General features: G+C 51.8%; 1 protein-coding gene and 1 non-coding gene across 3 annotated transcripts in view; one reads left to right on the forward strand and one right to left on the reverse strand.

Moving 5' to 3' along the window:
- WWP2 (WW domain containing E3 ubiquitin protein ligase 2) overlaps positions 1-17,918 on the forward strand; it is a 140,697-nt gene that overhangs the window by 117,864 nt on the left and 4,915 nt on the right. For both annotated transcript variants that reach the window (XM_061138849.1, XM_061138850.1), the window contains exons 10-20: positions 639-813; positions 7,281-7,335; positions 10,813-10,894; positions 11,490-11,618; positions 12,204-12,279; positions 12,560-12,631; positions 12,861-12,949; positions 15,022-15,181; positions 16,393-16,526; positions 16,755-16,895; positions 17,596-17,716. In XM_061138849.1, coding sequence (XP_060994832.1) covers positions 639-813; positions 7,281-7,335; positions 10,813-10,894; positions 11,490-11,618; positions 12,204-12,279; positions 12,560-12,631; positions 12,861-12,949; positions 15,022-15,181; positions 16,393-16,526; positions 16,755-16,895; positions 17,596-17,716 — 1,234 coding nt within the window. The remainder of the gene's footprint in view (positions 1-638; positions 814-7,280; positions 7,336-10,812; positions 10,895-11,489; positions 11,619-12,203; positions 12,280-12,559; positions 12,632-12,860; positions 12,950-15,021; positions 15,182-16,392; positions 16,527-16,754; positions 16,896-17,595; positions 17,717-17,918) is intronic.
- On the reverse strand, positions 3,526-3,598 carry TRNAE-CUC (transfer RNA glutamic acid (anticodon CUC)). Its single transcript has one exon. It is a non-coding gene; the product is annotated as a tRNA-Glu (tRNA).

A 17,918-nucleotide genomic window follows, 5' to 3' on the forward strand; every position in this document is an offset into this window, starting at 1 on the left:
ATTCACCCTGGTTGGTTCAACATAGGTCACATGCCCACTACCGGTCCAGTCAGCCATTCAACTCCAGAGTCAGGAGTATAGTCAGCTGCCCCAAAGCCACTTGGATCTCTGAAATGGAATTCAGGGGCTGTTGGTAGAAGAGGCTGGTTGGGGCTTCCCTGGTGGTCCAGTGGTTGACTTCACCTTCCAGTGCAGGGCGTGTGGGTTTGATTCCTGGTCAGGAAGCTAAGATCCCACAGGCCTCGTGGTCAAAAACCCAGAACATAAGCAATAGAAGCAGTCTTGTATCAAATTCAATAAAGACTTTAAAAATAGTTCACATTAAAAAAATCTTTAAATGTAAAAAAAGAAAAAAAAATGATTGAGATCAGTTGCTGCAGGGGCAACCACAGATGATTCTAACGTCATCTAACATCATCTAACATCTAACAGATGATTCTGTTAGAATCATCATGGCCCCCAAAGCCTCCATGACTGGGCCCCACCTGGTTCTGCCTCCCTGGAGCAGCCCAGTTCCTGGGCCAGACTCTACACCAGACCTTTCCTCGCCATCCTCCGTGCCAGCCTGCCGGAAATTTCTCTTTGTGAGCATAGGGGTAAGGTGGTCACCGTGTTCACTCGGAGCTTGATGTTTTCAGCTGGGAGAAACGCACAGACCCCCGAGGCAGGTTCTACTATGTGGACCACAATACCCGGACCACCACGTGGCAGCGCCCCACGGCCGAGTACGTGCGGAACTACGAGCAGTGGCAGTCCCAACGCAACCAGCTCCAGGGCGCCATGCAGCACTTCAGCCAAAGGTTCCTCTACCAGGTGAGACGCGGGGGCCGGCCACAAGGTGGCGCTGTGAAACAGGCAGCCTCACACATTCTCCTTCGACCTGTTCCATTGAGTAGGGAAAATGGTGGGTAGAAATGTCAGTGATCTGACCCTGGAGATTTTACTCATCACAGCGAAATTCCTCAGAACTCCGGCATTTCTAACTTAGAGACTCCGTGTCTACTTCTGTGTTCATGGACTCAGTACCTGTGTCTGAAACCGAATTTCCCATCTTCCTTCTGAGACTGGATTTCTCTTCCAGTCCTTCCATCCAGGTCCATGTATCCTGCCTTGAGACCTGAAGGTCACTGTGACCTCTCCCATACTGCACCTTTTCAAATCAAAGCAGTCACCCAAATCCTTCCCTTTCCATCGCTGCTACTGGTTTTCTTTAGATCTTTATTATCTGACAGATTCTAAAAGCTGGGGGGACTTTAATGTTCACCTGGATCTGGGATGGGCAAACTATGGCCTCTGGACCAAATTGGCCCCCATCTGGTTTCGTAAATTAAAGTTTTATTGGAACACATGTACACTCGGTAGTCAAGGTTTTGGCTGTGGCTGCTTTCATGCTGCAGTGACAGAGCTGAGTAGCCACAACAGAGACCGGGTGGCCCGTAAAGTCTAACTATTTTTTTGTGGCCGTTTACAGAAAAATTGTATGGACCCACTGGTCTAGATCAACTTTCTTCTATCTGATTCCTGATTTTCCCCTTCTCCTGCCACCTTTAGGTGAAGGCAGCCTTGGAATTGTCTCTTTGCTGGCATTCTCTCTTCTCTGATCTGTACTGTTTTGAGCAGAACTATCTTTAAATATCACTGTAATTTTGCCACTTTTTAAAAAATCACTGTAGAGGATTTAAGGGAGGGGGGGCTTTTCTCTGAATTGATCACTGGTTCAAAACCTTCTGTGGCCATTACCTTCAGAATAACATTTAAATTTTCTAGTCCAGGATTCAGAGTTTTGTGGTTCTGTGTCTCTTTAGGAACCTTCCTTCCTGGGTCTCCATCTCATTGGAGCCCTTCCCAGCAACCCAGTGCTTGGTGGGGAACCTCTTTGACAGAGAGGTGGGATTCTCAAGTTATAACTCTGCATTTTCTCTGAGCCCCTTGAATTTGAAGCTTGGGATCTGCAGTATAGAACCTGCACAGGGTGTGGTATATTGGAAGTTGGAAACTTGTTTAGCTGGTCTATGATACTACCATGTTTAACAAATGTTATTTCTATTTGAAATGAACTTTAACCCCACAACTCATGTCTAAGTGCTCAGAAAACCTGTAATTCCAGTTAATGGAATAGCATTCATCATCAGCTTTGCCATCATTTCCACCTCTTTCTATGTTCACCCAAAGCATGAGCCACCCCATCAACCATAAGGCATTGCCCTTGGCTGGCTTGTTACTTCTTTTGTTCGTGGGGGCTGACTGCTCACTGTATAGTGTTTCCTTAGTATGAATGAGCAGAAAGTCTGCTGTTTGTCACATTGAGTTGCCTCCAAGGTCAGCTTGATGTCTGTCTACACCCGTGCTCCGTGGTGTGTACCTAGTTCAGCATCTATACTGCTGGGCATCTGGCCGCCCACTCCACAGCCCCTCTATATATGCTGGGTATCATGTTCTGGTATGTTTCAAAACTGGCTGGAATCTGGCCCTTCCCTGCATTTCAGAAATTATTCCTCTTGAGTTGGGCCCCAAGGACTTTGCCTGCCATTTCCTTGGGTGGTCGTGGCTGCAAAACTGGGATGGTCTGAGCAGCTTTGTCCTTTGACTTAGAGACAAGGACGCATTTTAGGAGCCTTGCATAGTTTTGTCTCCCTGCTTACCCAACTTCTCAAATTGAAAAAGAAAAATCCATTGAAGAGCTCTTTCTCCCCCTTCCCTTCCAACACACCATGTGGGTTCTGTCAGTTGGCCCAGATGTTTGGGGTGTGAGAGGGAAGATTCTGGAGCTCATGTCTGCTTGTGCTTTTGGAGGCCTCATCCCCCTTCGCCTGCCTCTCTCATTTCAGCAACACCATTCCGGGCCTGCAGAGGTAGAACTTTGACTTGGAGTGTGCCCTGAAAGTAAAAGTTCAGTGCTTAAAATAAAAAAGTTCATTCTGAGTCCTCTAATATGGTTTCCTCAGCATGGCTGGGGATCCAGGAGGGTTCTAGATGGAGTGATGATTCCCTTTTCTCCTTGAAACAAGACTCATGTTGAAAAATGTGGTCGGCCTCTCTTTTTGGTTCAGCTCTCAATGTCTCTCTGTTGACTTCCCTCCTCTTTGGAATTGGTTTACCCCTCTTGTTTGCTGTGGTGCCATGTCCTGGTTACAAGTAAGAAGAGTCGCTTTCATAGAGTTATTTTGGGGTTTGGCCTTGGGCCAGGGTTTGACTCGGAAGACTTAGGAGCTGATACTATAGCAGTGGCTTCCCCTCCTCCTCCTCCTCTGCCCCTGCTGCTGCTGCTGACGCTCCTGGGCCAAAACCCAGACCTAGTTCTTCTTTGCTGCCCTGCAGAGAACATGAACTATACAGTTTGACGTGGGAAGTCTAGGGAATCCCAGATGACAGCCTGCTGCAATTCCTTCCAGCCTCTACACACACCTTTTTTGATCTCTCTGTTATTGTTCCTTTACTTCTTTTTAAAAATTAGTTAATTAATTTCATTTAATAAATTTCTTTATTTGGCTGCACTGGGTCTTAGTTGTGGCATATGGGGTCTAGTTCTCTGACCAGGGATTGAACCTGGGCCTCCTGCATTGAGAGCACAGAGTCTTAACCACTGGACCACCAGGGAAGTCCCGATCATTCTTTTTTTTTTTTTTTTTCCGATCATTCTTTTTTTAAAAAAATATTTATTTATTTTGGCTGCACCAGGTCTCAGTTGCAGCATGCGGGATCTTCAGTCTTTGTTGTAGCTTGCGGGTTGGTTCTTTAGTTGTGGCACGTGGGATCTAGTTCCTCGATCAAGGATGGAACCTGGGCCCCCTGCCTTGAGAGCATGGAGTCTTAGCCACTGGACCACCAGGGAAGTCCCTCGGTCCCTTATTTCTGACACGTTTCCCTCTCCTGATGCCCCAGCGTGCCTTTGTTACTTGTGATCATCACATGCACACTTGTGTTTGACCCATGCTGTCTTGCTTTGCCATCTGTTTTCGTGGTCCTGCTGCCGTCCGCAGAGCAAGCCCAGCCTGTTGCTGTGCATCTTCTAATTGCAAAAGGACCCTGCTCGCAGCCTGCTACCATTTCTGCGGCCACTCCTCCTCCTCTGCCACCTCTGTCATCCCCTAATAATCAGAGGAGAACAGCCAGTGTGGCTGCTAACGTGTGGACGCCAAAGTGCTCTATCCAGAAACAGTGTTTCTTACTCTGTAAAGAGTCCCTTGGATCAAATTCTCAAGCCACCTGGGATTTATTCTGCGCCTACTGGTTGCATCCTTTAAAAAAAAAGAAAGGAGCCTGCCTTCCACACTATGTAACCTCTGTGCCCTCCCCAGAGTTTGTCTTGCCCTCGGCTGTATTTGCTAGACATTCTTTATTTCTGAGTTGGTATCTTAAAATATTACTGGAACTTATCGCTTAGTCCCTGAGGGACTTGAACTCACGTGAGCCCTCTGGCTCGTGGCCTGCACCCCAGTTCTCCCCACCCAGGGATGATTACCAGGAAAATCATTCAACAGCATTCTTCCTTTCTTTTCCTGATAGTAAAGGAAACTGTCTTGGTCTTTTGGGGTCGCCGGCATACCCCAGGGTCCCTCTTCTGCCAGCAGTCTCCCCACACCCCTCTCTCTGTGCTCTAGGTAGCACTTGCGATCTCTCATTTCCGGGGAAGGTGTGGTAGAAGACAAGAAGGGGCAGATGGTTGGCTCATTGCAGCCATGGGATTTGGGGGTTTGGGTTTGCTGGCCAGCAAATACAGATTTTAATTTTTTTAATGTCTCCTTGGCATCCGTTCATCTCCTCTAAACATTTTCCAAGTTGTACTGTATACATTAGGGAAGAAATATCTGAAATAATCAAGTGCTTTGCTTTAACTGTTAAGAGGTAAAATCATGAGTGTCAGCTTCCACTGACCTGTTTCATATATTTGCTCACAAATATCAGGCCTCTCTCCCTTCCTCTCCGTCTCTCTCCCCCTCCTGGGGAGGGGGTGATATAATAGGATGAGAATGAGAGCATACCAAAGGCATTTTTCAAAAAAACCCACCTGAATGAGAGAGAGCTGACATCGTGTAACGTTTCTGACATTAAAAGAAGGCAAAGGTTAAGAAAGGGGCCTGTAAACATTTTTTTAAAAATTTTATTTACTTATTTATGCTGTAGTGTGCAGTATGCAGGGTCTTAGTTTCCCGACTGGGGATCACACCCATGCCCCCTGCGTTGGAATTGCGGTGTCTTAACCACCGGACCACCAGGGAAGCCCCAAACATTTTTCATTTCTAGTTCAGTACAGGTCACAGAGGCTGTGAGGAAAGACCGTTTGGTGTGTTGATTTATAGAGTTAGACAGGGAGATGACTGTAAGCCCACTGAAGCCTGGTTGGTACCGTTTGGGAGCTAATTTCCCATCAGAGCTCCTGGATGCTTTGCAGATCATTTGTTTACTCTGAAAACAAAATAAGACAAAAACAATAACAAAAACACAGAAAACCCAAATCAGCAAACAAACAAACAAACAAACAAAATTGCACCAAATGCTGCTGCTTTTAATTTCTTAAAATGATCTTTGCTGTAGTCCTTCCCTTTTGCAAGGATGTTCATTGCTCCAGCTCATTGCTCACTCACTGCTTTCTGTTTGGCTTCATTATCTGGAGTGCATGTGTGTTTCACAAGGTGGTTCCTTTCCTTCCTTCCCGAGTATAGCTACGAAAAAGTCAGAGGAGCTTGGATTTTTATGAGATGCTGACTCGCCTCAACCCCCCACCTCCACACGTACACACCAAAAAAAAAACCTCTGTGAATTTGGGAGGTGTTTTTCTTCCCCTAGTAACCGTCAGACAAATCTGAATTGTGGTGACAAGCGTAAGGTTGAGGGCAATGTGCCCCAAATCGAGGACAGCCTAGCGTCCCACACTGTGGAGCAGTCTCACCCTGCCTCTGCTGAAAGGTGACTCCGTCCCATCAAGGGACCTGTGGTTTCCAGACTTAAACATCTTTGTTGCGACTTGATTTGGAAGAGTTGCCTGTGCCGCCAACACCTCGGAAAGAAAGTTGCTCTGTCCTTTCAGCTGGGGGTGGAAGGGGTTTCGTTGGCCGTTGAGTTCTACCAATGTTTTCTCAAGCTGAGACTGAGCTCCATTCATTCTCCTGCCCGTGTGTGGCTCCATCGGCCCCAGATGGGGCCAGCCAGGCAGCCCGAAGTCTGCACTGAGAACTTGATCCCCCTAACATAGCGATTAAATTTTAGTAAGTGAAATAAAAATGCTTCGGCAAGAAAAAGAGAGAGAGAGAGGGAAAAAAAAAAAAAAAAACAACAGAAAGAGAGAAAGCAAGCAGGGAACAATACTTGTTTTATTTCACTCTGAAGAGTCTTTGACAGACCACCCCCCCACCCCTGCCCCTTCCCCGCAGGATATGAGAACTCTTGGGCCGCTGCAGCCTGGCCCCAGGGACCCCGCAGCAGAATTAGGCAGGGGGTGGGGGGCTCTAATGTAAACAGTAACCCTCAGGCCTGGAGTCAGCCCCCCCAACCCCTGCTTCTTTCTTTCTTTCTCCTGTCTCCCCTTCTCTCTCGCCACCTCGCCCCCAGCCCCACCTCCCCAGACAGGCGCCCACAGAACACTGAGCAACTTCAGGTTCAGGCCGGAGGAGAATAAAGGTGCTTTGTGAAGGGAAGCCAAGCGCTCCTGGGGGAGGTGAGGGGCCCGGGGCCTGAATGTGCCCTCAGTCGGTCCACACGGCTGCTCCCTCTCCCTGCGCACCCAGGAGTGGGGTGGAGGGAGGAGCGCCCAGCCCCCAGCCAGGAAGCTCTGGGCGTGGGCAGGGCTTGTGGGAATGATTTCATTGGAAAGGCCTGCGATATTTTTTCCCCTCCCGTGTGTGGTTCTTGGAGAAAGTTGGAGGTGGTGGTGGTGATTTCAGTCGCCTTGGCCGCCCTGAGCAGGAGCTGAGCGGAGGCACCAGGCCGAGCTTGCCGGGCAGCCTGCTCCGGGCCCTCTTGCCGCGCCTGGGGCCGGCTCCGGGCCTCGGGCCTCTGCGCCCTGGCCCACCTTCACCTGTGCACCTCTCCCTCCCTGGCGCTCCACCCTCTCCACTCCCTGTCCCGGCCCTCAGTGTGAGGGGTTCTTTTTGGGTTTTTTCCTTCGAAGAAGAAGAAGACTTTGGAGAGGAGCAGATGCCACCTAAGGCCCCACTGTCTGCTCTGCAAAGTGCTGAAATGTGGAAACTAGTCCTTGGCAGTTTTTATTTTGATCGATTGGTTTATTTTTATCCTGCGGCTTTTTTTTTAACCCCTGTGTTTTGCTGTGTTTCTGTGTTTAGTCTTCGAGTGCTTCCACTGACCATGACCCCCTGGGCCCGCTCCCTTCTGGCTGGGGTAAGTATTGAGTTCTCTGTTCTGTACTCTCAGGGCGTCAGCTGATGGTTCCATGGCGCTCTGTCCTCTTTCCCCACGCGTCTTCCTCATTATCCTGCCTCCGTTCCCCTGTTTCGACTCTTTCCAGCACACCCTCCAGGGAAGCCTAGCTGGAACAGTTGCAGGCGATGGGTCTGGAAGGCGGGGAAAATAGCCGAGTTCTCCTGCACCCCTGGAACGCCTCCTCCGCCATCACTGCAGGGGCCTGACCCTATGCGAGAAGTCTCCCAGCAGCCATGGGACTGTTGGGTTGTAGTGCTGACTTTCAGGGTACCTCCTCAAGAATCCATCCTATGTGATAAAGGCATTGTGACACTGGCTGATTCCTAGATGCATTTGTTTCAGGTCTGTGTCTGTCTACTGAGACACTTATCACACCTTTCTTTGCAGTTGAGATGATGGAGGACTTCAGCTCGATTTTAAATCATGGAAGCCATCTTTTTACTTGTGATAAATGGCTGTGAAAGGGGCCAGAGGGAAGCAGATGAGGGAGTTAAGTGTGGGCTGCTGACATTAGGAAAGGGCACCATTGCTAGTTTATAACGCCATGCTGGATTCTCCCTGTCACTGGAGAATCCCAAGTCCTTCATGCTGTTGGCCAGTAATGAGTTAGAGGGATGGACAGCCGTGACCTGAGAGAGATGGCAGGCCTTATGACTATTTTGGGAAGGAGTGGCTGTGCCAAAAGCAGTCGTGAGAGATGGTGGGACTCAGCGCATTCTGCAGCTCTGATCTGGGTCAGGGTTTTGTTCAGTATGTATGCCGAGAGTCCCTTGGAGCTGAAGAGGGCAGACTTTGCAAAAATTGGCATATGTAGGGTTTAATTTGTTTGTTAGGCCTGCAGGAGACAGTAGACGCTGGTTTGGTGGTGTTCACAGATGGTGTGAAGTTGGGCTGGGGTGTGCTTCCTAACAAAGATGAAGGAGCTGACAATGATAGGATGAGCATCGCCTGGAAACGTGCAGCTTGTGAGCTGGATCCTGTTGATGCAGACACAACTCCTCCCTGGTTGTAATCTGTGGGGTTACATCAACCCCCATAGACCCACAGGGTATCACTTAGTCAATTACCACTGCATTCCAGGGCACTGCAAAGGCCCTCTAGTCCTTCTAGTGGGATATATCTGTTAGTGAGGTCCCCCCATTTAGTTCTTGATTTTCAGCTCAGGAATCCCTTATCACACATGTGATCCACCTGACTCCCTGAAAGGATGAAAGGTCATAGTTCATCATTGTCTCAGAGATCAACGGCAAGTCAAACATGAGAGGGTCAAATAGGTTCCCTGGCTGGGCAGGAAAGGACTCATCAGATGAAATGAGAATTGTGTAAGGCTATCTGGCAGACCCTGTGAGCTACAGTGGGGATCCCAGAGTTGTTCCTGGATCTCTAGAGTCAAGTGGTTTGTTTCTGTACCAGTTCTGCTAAATGATGGTCACCAAGTAGGAGCCGCAGTGGGATCTTGCGAACAGCTCCCAGATGCCAGGTGTGAGAGAGCTGAGATGGGAATAGGAGCCAGGGCTGGAGTCAGCACTGTTTTACGAATGATCAGGAAAACACACAAGACCGTGATGATGTGAAACTGAGAGGAAAAGGAGCATCTGGCCAAGGGCCCGGAAACCTTTCTGATGGAGTCCTCTGGGCTTTGTGTTGGCTTCCCCAGGGCCCATCTCCCCAGGGAGAGTTAAGAGTGAGCAGAAAGAATAGCAGAACCAGAGGAGAAGTGCGTTTAGGGCAGGCCTGCTGTTGAGTCTACAGTGCTCAGTCCTGGGTCCCTTTCTGCTCCTCCAGCAGAGACTCCACATTCTCCCCAAGCAGTAACCCAGGGGTCCAGACACCTCAGGTTTAGATCCACGTCGTCTCAGCTCCTCTGACCCTGGTGTGTGACTGAATGCTCCTGAGTCCCTTTCTTCCTAGATGAAGTTGGGCTAGATTTTACCTAAGGACTTTCCCAGCCCTCAAACTACCACGTTGTATGCAGCAAGGTGGTTCCCGTGGGCCGTGGGAGGCCCTCAAGTAGTGACAATGGCATTGGCTGGCTGGACAGATCCCCGGGCTTGGCTTTGGTCCTTGGCCAAGAATACGTGGACAATCTAGTTCATAGCAGAAGCTTCTGGGCTGGGAGTGGCTCTGCCATCCCTTCACAATGCTGTCGGGAAGCCAGTCCTCTGTGGAACGGTCCCACAGGCTGTTCTGGGTGATGGGAGCTCTGTCATGATCCCAGGCACCTTCTTTTCTTTCTTTTCCTTTTGTCTGTTGTTTTTTGAAATTGCCATCAAGTAGTGGATACCAGGTAAGGCAGACTGGGACCAGGACCCTTTGTTGATACTGTGAACATTGCAGGCTGCTGCTCAAGGGGAGGGGGCTGGGCTCCCTAGTTCTGGATCTTTTTCAGCTTTTGGGTTCCCTGTAGCTTCTGGAACTGATTATTTTTATTTCTTTAATTTCTCCCTGTCATCAGTAAAGAGGGAGGGCCATGCGCATTGTTTGTTTTCAGGACAGAAACAGTGTTGAAAGCCGAGAAACTTTTAAGTTGGGAAAGGTGAGCACTATCTTGCCGGCCGTCCACCTGGAGCCAGTGGGTGCCCCCTTCAGTCCCTTTCAGAATCACCAGCTAGAGTTGAGCTTGCCCCTGCAGCCCATGCTTTCTCCCTCAAACAATTCAGAGCCATCGTTAGTACAGCAGTAAAGGGCCAGAGGGTAAATATTGTCCAGAGGAGAAAGTATGTCTGAGCTCACCAGACACTGCCCGTCTTGAGGCACACACTTAGGAATAATACCAGGACGCCCACAGCCCCAGGTGCGTGTCTGCATGTATGCACAACATAGACATTTTGCTGGGATATGGGGCTTTGAGAACCAAACTTTGCCTTTAAGCAGGAAGGTACAGAGGCCCAGTGGTGCTGAGCAGAGAGGGATGAGGGAAAAGGCAGCCTCCCCCCCGGCCCCCCCAGTGACTGTGCCTGTGGGACAGGGATGCCTAGGTCGGCAGCATCCAGTGAACAGAGGACCAGAGAGCAGCCGTGATGGACTGGGGTGGGCACCAGGGTCGAGGGGAGGCTGGGCTGTGCCTCCACTTTGCACACAGCTGGATGCAATTACGCCTCTGGTTTCAGCTGGCCCGCTCCCCCTCCGTGTTGCCACACCGCCCCTTCCCTCCAGCAAACCAACCGACCGACCAACCGAAGACGGTGCTTCATCTTGAGTTGAAAACGTGTATACCCCTCCCCTGCTCCCCAGTAGGGAAAGATTCTTTTTGTCTTTTTTTTCGCCAGTGACAGACATGAGTGAGCCAGGTTGCACTGGTTAAACTTCTTTAACAGGGTGGGGACAGGGGCAGAGATGCAGACCAGCACCCAGGAGGTGGGAGCCAGCGGGGAGAGGACATGGGCTCAGGGTGTCTCGATCTGAGCGTCCACTTTTCTCTTTCCTCCCCGGCAGAGAAGAGACAGGACAACGGACGGGTGTATTACGTGAACCACAACACACGCACGACCCAGTGGGAAGACCCTCGCACCCAGGGGTGAGGACTTAGGCCGGGAGGGCTCTGGGTGGGCCCTGTGCACCTCCGTTGGCCTGGTGGCCTCACACTGTATTTGGCCTCCTTGGCTGATGTTCTGGGATCTTTAAGCACACACAAGTGCCCCCAGACCCTCACGATATAGTGAGAGCTTGAAAGTGGCATTTTATGTTGGCCTTCCTCATGGCTGCAGTGTGGCCTGACAGGCCGGTGTTGCTGGCCTCTGCTGTACAAGCTGCTGATGAAGTGATTTCAGAAGAGTTACGTGAGAACTCCCACCGACCCCGACACTCCTTCACTACCCACCCCCCAGAAGCTAGTCTGGGATGGGGCACTTAATGTCTTGGGATTGCTGGTGGCCACTCAGGCCATGGTCATCCACCCAGGGCGGGGATTCTTTGGCCTTGGGACAGTAAATGATCTCTCCGCTGCAGACCTTGGGTATTGCCAAGTACATTTCCTTGAGGCCTCTGCGGGGTCTGGGTAAAAGCAGAGAGAAGGCAGCTCCAGCCTTCTGGGCACCCCAGCCCCCTTAGCATGGAAGCCCAGAAGGTGAGATATGAGGCCAGCCTGCAGCCCCTCTCTCCCATGTTTCCAGGATGATCCAGGAGCCGGCTCTGCCCCCAGGGTGGGAGATGAAGTACACCAGCGAGGGGGTGCGCTACTTCGTGGACCACAACACCCGTACCACCACCTTTAAGGATCCTCGCCCGGGGTTTGAGTCAGGGTAAGGACTTTGCATGTAGGGCTTTCCAGGTGGCGCTAGCGGTAAAGAATCTGCCTACCAGTGTAGGAGATGAAAGAGACATGGGTTCAATCCCTGGGTCAGGAAGATCCCCTGGAGAAGGAAATGGCAACCCACTCCAGTATTCTTGCCTGTAAAATCCCATGCACAGAGGAGCCTGGCGGACTGCAGTCCATGGGGTCACAAGACTGAGCGCCTGAGCACAGGTGTTAGCACAGGCCTAGTATAGCTGCTTTTTTTTTTTTTTTTTTTTTTTTTGTATAGCTGCTTTTACCACCCTCTAGTGGCCAGTTTTGATGCCACGCCAGTGGGGATGGGTAGGGAAGGGGCTTCTCTATTGAGACTAATACTGGTGGTCTTTCCCTAAAAGCAAGAGGTCTGGCTTTATTTCTAGATTTTCTTTTTAACCTTCAAGTCTGCAGAAGATCTTAGTGGCAGTCCCTTCCTTTCTTTTATGCTTCATTTTACTCATCTCTAAATTAACAGAGCAGTAGCTTTCCTTAGGGCCAATATGTTGCCAAGTTTTGAGAAATCTCGTGGATTCCAGAACATCTTTGCTTTTCCCAGGACAAAGCAAGGTTCCCCTGGTGCCTACGACCGAAGTTTTCGGTGGAAGTATCACCAATTCCGTTTCCTCTGCCATGTGAGTTCTGGTACTGGGGCTTCCCCCTGGAGATTGGGGTTACAGAGTCATTTCGGCAGTTTCCTAGCCTAGTTGCAGGCGTTGGAATGCCTGTGTCTTAGGTGGGAGCAGGTCACTTGTCTCACTGTGACATTGTCTTCCATTCCTAGGGGACCAAGTTCTACCCCCCAAACGTGGAGGTTGTGGGGGTAGGGGAAGCCTATTCAACAGACAAGTGATCAGATTGAATAGTTACCACCAATGCCCCAATTTGAGGTCTCTGTTTTCCTTTTCTTTTCAGTCAAATGCTCTCCCCAGCCATGTGAAGATCAGTGTTTCCAGGCAGACACTTTTTGAGGATTCGTTCCAGCAGGTTAGAGAATAATCATCGAGTCTAAGACCCGGGGCAGGGAGAGGGCCCTCTGCTACCACCCTGTCTTCTCTGGTGTGGCCCTTTAAGCCCACATGATACGGTTTTCAAGACGTGGGCCTTGGTTATGGGCGATCAGCCGAAGAGCAGGCCTGGGAGTCCCCGGTTGTCTGCTCCCAGCCTGCCATGGAAGGGAGAGTGGCAGGCTGGCTACGACCCTCTGTCTCCCCAGATCATGAACATGAAGCCCTACGACCTGCGCCGCCGGCTCTACATCATCATGCGTGGCGAGGAGGGCCTGGACTACGGGGGCATCGCCAGGTGAGCTGGGAGCCCCGGGAGGCTGTACTGCACCCCGCTTCCCCAAGCTGCAGGGCACCTGGCCAGGAAGCTGCCTCCTTCTTGCGCAGACAGTTGCCAAAGCTCTCCTGCACCTTCAGGAGTGGGCAGGGGTGTGGCTGGTCTGAAGGGGTGCCACTGGGGTCCCGGGGTCCCCTTCTGGGCTAGGCATCAACCCTCTAGTTGCTGGGTCAAGGGGAGGCCGGGTTGGGGGGTGGTTTCTAGGGGAGGGATTCAGGATGATGGCTCTTTTTTAAAACAATTTTTTTATTTTGTATTGGGGTATAGTCAATTAACAAACTGTTGTGATAGTTTTAGGTGAACAGTAAAGGACTCAGCTGTCCATATACGTGTATCCATTTTCCCCCAAACCCCCCTCGGGTCCAGGCCGCCACGTAACATTTGCACAGAGTTCCCTGTGCTGTGCAGTAGGTCCTTGTTGAGAACAATGGCTCTTTACCAACCAACCTATCATTATTTCTTTACCCCATCTAGTTGCACCAGTGGGCAGTGGTTAGATATCGGTATTAAGTAGTTGTCCATTGGAATCGATCCCGGGCTTCACTTCCTCTGGGGGGCAGCTGGGGCGGGTTCAGTTGGGGGTCTTGGCTTAGATCTGGCTTATATAAGCTGTGTCCCAATCCAAAGGGTATTGATCAATACTCAGCTGCATGTCATGTGCACACTGACAATAAAATGAAAACAAACGATATACTCCTAAAAAGAACTCAAAGCATTGTCTTGCCCTCACCCCAGTCCTGCCACAAAAGTTAATAGATTCTCTGGCAAAAATGTTGCCGTGGACGATGGGGCATAGGGGCCCTGGCAGAGAGGAGGAGCGTCTTGGCTGCGGTGACCGTTGAGCCTGCTGACCTCTCTCAGTGTGGGGACGTCGTCTCGCTTGGTGTTGGGATAACTTGCTCCTGGTCCTGTGTGTGCTGGTGGCGTTGCCCTCTCTGTTGGCCCCCGTGGATCGATTGCTCTTTTTTCCCGTGGTGACCGTGGTGACCTCCTCTCTAGGCTCTCCTTGGTGGTGTGGCTCCCGCCCCGTGTGTGTCTGTCTCTCTGTGTCCTGCCAGTGGTTTTACCCTATGGTAGGTTACATCATGCTGTTCTACCACAGGGTAGAACCACGGACAGGATACCGGGGCACCCTCTGCATCGAAGAGACTCCTCGTCTGCCCGACCACAAACAGCCCAGCAGCCAGGGACTGGCCCCCCTTGGGACGTCCCCCTGCTGGTGTAGCTCAAGCCTCAAAGGACTCTGAATTCTGGCTTGAGGCTTGTACCTAGGGTACAAAGAGATGCTAAGGCATGGGCGTTGGTTCAGATGAATTTGTGGACATGTTGGGAAGGGTATGGTGGTGGGTCTGGGTTGAAGGGATGGTGGGCTGGTGGGAGTGAGGTGTAGACACAGCCTGATGAACAGAATTGTCCTGCATCAAGGATTAGCGACACATTACTGTGTATTCATATTAGACCTCTTAGGTAGGGTGGAAGAAGGGTGACTGCTGGTCATAGAGCCCCTTTGTAAGATTTAGAAAAAAATGTCCTTTCTCAAGACACTTCTGTGTTGGAAAATGGTCAGAATATACTGGTTTTATTAGGGGAGAAAAGGCAGCTTGATGCTATTTGCGGGAAATTTGTTGTGACAAATGTACACATCTATATTTTAATATAATGTCCTTGTGCAGTGCACAGTCTGCACAGCTGTGCACGGCAGCCCAGAATGCAAGGAGCCCCTTTGCTGTTAGATGCTCCGGATGTCAGGTGGGAAGCCCCAGAATACAGCACCCGGAGCCGACACGCACGCACACGGGTTTGCCCGAGCACTGTTGTCAGGTGCAGTTGTTCTGGTTCACCCCAGGTCTGCCCCTGCCCTGTTCACTGCCCGGCTGCTCACAGAGGTTAGCCCAGGGCTGATCCCAGGGCCGCCTCCCCAGGATGCGCGTCTCCAGACTGTGTGCTGTGTGACGGCAGAAGAGACCCGTACCTAAGAGCAGGCGAGCAGGGTGCGATCCATTAGTCCCGTTTTCCTCTCTCTTCTCTCACAGAGAGTGGTTTTTCCTCCTGTCCCACGAGGTGCTCAACCCCATGTACTGTTTGTTTGAATACGCTGGGAAGAACAACTACTGCCTGCAGATCAACCCTGCCTCCTCCATCAACCCCGACCACCTCACTTACTTCCGCTTCATCGGCCGATTCATCGCCATGGTAAGATTTGCTGTCAACAGACCTCCAGGGAGTGTGGTCACAGACCTGTAGACCACCAGCAGCTCTGAAGACTGGGTGCCCATTCTCTGAGCTCTACCCTCCTCCTTACAGAACTCCTTACTAAAGATGCAGAAAATATGAGAGTTCTGGAAATAGTCCAGAGCTCTCTCAGGGCCCACCCTCGGGCACTGAGGAGGTCTTCACGTTGCTTGTGTAGGACTTGTCAAGAGAAAGCCCGGGGTCCCCGGATCAAGTCTTCCCCTAACACTCACTGCATGCGCTGTCAAGGGTGGGGGTGACGGGCCCATCTCTGGGTGTTGCTGTGAGCTGGGTGGCAGTGTCTGGGAGTGTCCGACTGAGACTTGGGCCTTCTGGAAGGGGATGGGGAATCTACACTAGCTGAGAACAGGTAGTTCTCAGGTTGATTGACTGGTGCAAGATGTTGGAGTCATCTGGCAGGAGAAGGGAAGAGCAGGGAATGGGGAGTCGGGCGTTTGTATTTATGTAGAAATGGGAGCACAGTGTAAATTTGGAAAGGGCGTCACCTCATGTGCATCCTGTTGAGTACCTCGAGACCCAGGATGGAGAAAGGGGAGCCCATGAAGTCCCGGTCCCTCTGCCACATTTGGTCATTGGAGAGCTTTCAGTGCTAATTTGCCTTTGCTTCTTCCCCTGACTTCCTGAGTGAGTGTCTGCCCTGCTCCCCTATCAGGAGGACCCGGGAGCCCATGACTAAGTATGTCCCTTCCCTTTGTCTGGAGGTTCTTGGCCAGGGTGCTTGGGCTCAGGAAGTGGGCACATTCTTCCCGGGTCTGGAGACCCGCCTGGCCCTGTGGCTGACAGGACAGACCAGTAAAACCCTAGACTATTACTCACCGCTGGCCCGCCAGCAGCAGGGGCGTGTGCATTATGTTTGGCTGCCTCTGCCGCCCGGCTCTGAGCAGCAGTGAGTCAGGGCTGCCCCCTGGGGCTGTGCTGAGCGAGCCTCCTCCGTGCGTGCAGTGGACCTCTGCTAGAGCGGGGCTGGTGGGCACGCAGTGGGCCAGGGGTGGGTCCTTGTGGTCTGTAAGTGGGACCAGGAGGGCTGCAGACCTAGCCTTCAGGCCCCTGGGAGAGCTGGATGCTCAGGACTGCAGGGAGCAGTAGCCGGGCTCTGATATGGGGCATCCGAGGAAAACCAGACCTCTCTGCCGTGTCTCTTCTGTCCCCAGGCTCTGTACCATGGAAAGTTCATTGATACAGGCTTCACACTCCCTTTCTACAAGCGGATGCTAAACAAGAGACCGACCCTGAAAGACCTGGAATCCATTGACCCTGAATTCTACAACTCTATCGTCTGGATCAAGTGGGTCCCCTCTGTTGCCCTGAGCTGGGAGAGGAGGGGTCTCTGGGTGGGTGGTAGGCGGGTGGAGATGCCCAGCTTCTGGGTCCCCCTGTCCTGGGATCCTGTTCTGGGCTCTAGCCACCTGTGAGTCCTTGTGTCCCACGCACACTGAGAGTGAGTGATGGGGCAGGACCGAGGGAAGACCCTTCTAAGGCAGACACCTTCCCTGTTGGTCTCTTGTGCCCCCAGAGAGAACAACCTGGAGGAGTGCGGCCTAGAGCTGTACTTCATCCAGGACATGGAGATCCTGGGCAAAGTGACAACCCACGAGCTGAAGGAAGGTGGAGAGAGCATCCGAGTGACAGAGGAGAACAAGGAAGAGTACATCATGTGAGTCTAAGGCGCTAGGGAGCCAGGGGGCCCGGGAAGCGGGGGCCGAGACACAGCCGGCTGCAGAGAAAGAGGCTCACGCTCTTATCCCGGGGTACCGTCTTCAGCCAGGCCCCCTCGTGTGGCCCGTGAGTCTCCAGGGATGGGAAGAACCATCCATTTTGCACTGACCTTAGATGGCTGCTGTGGCCAGTCATGTGCTGGCCAGAGCCGGGTGGCCAGAGCCTGAGGCCCTCTGTTGCAGCCCCTGGGTGCTCCTTTTTCCCAAGTTGTAGATTCATGACGGCAGGATGGAATTTCTTTTAAGAGGCATAAAAGTTCGTCGACTCCTTTGTTCTCCTGACTGAAAGGGCATCTGTGTCTGTGCCTGCTTAAACCCACTGTCACCCGTGGGATTGTACACGAACATGCCCATTCACTTCAGGTCCGTTGGGCTAGTCTTTTAACCCCTGCTCATCTGAGCTTCAGTCAGCGGCAATGGGAGGAGCAGGAGGAGGAGATTTTGAAGATTCAAGTGTCCGTGGGTTACTATGAGGTTTTAAAGGCCATGCTCTGGGGCTGAAGTTGCCCAGGTGTCCCGCCCGCCCAGGTCGACTCTCGGCTGCCTCCTGGCTGCCAACAGTGGCCACCTCCCGGCAGACCCTGAGCTGCTCCAGAGGAGTGGGTCTCGGGCTCCATCGATGGTCAGTCTTGGTTTCAGGCTGCTGACCGACTGGCGTTTCACCCGGGGCGTGGAAGAGCAGACCAAAGCCTTCCTGGACGGCTTCAACGAGGTGGCCCCCCTGGAGTGGTTGCGCTACTTTGACGAGAAAGAGCTGGAGGTGAGAGCTGAGGTGTGGGGATCTTGAGCCCCAGCCCCTGGGGCTGTCCTGCCCTTTGACAGCCTCGCCGAGCACCCACAGCGACTTACCAGTAAAACCCCAGGGTCTCCCAGGAGGGTAGCAGCAGGCAAATATGGTTAATTTGGGTCTTGCATCTGCCCTTACCTGGGCTCTTGCTTGCAAGGGGTCGTCATGCAAGACT

This window comes from Dama dama, chromosome 4 (assembly GCF_033118175.1).
Source record: "Dama dama isolate Ldn47 chromosome 4, ASM3311817v1, whole genome shotgun sequence".
Classification (NCBI taxonomy): Eukaryota; Metazoa; Chordata; class Mammalia; order Artiodactyla; family Cervidae; genus Dama; species Dama dama.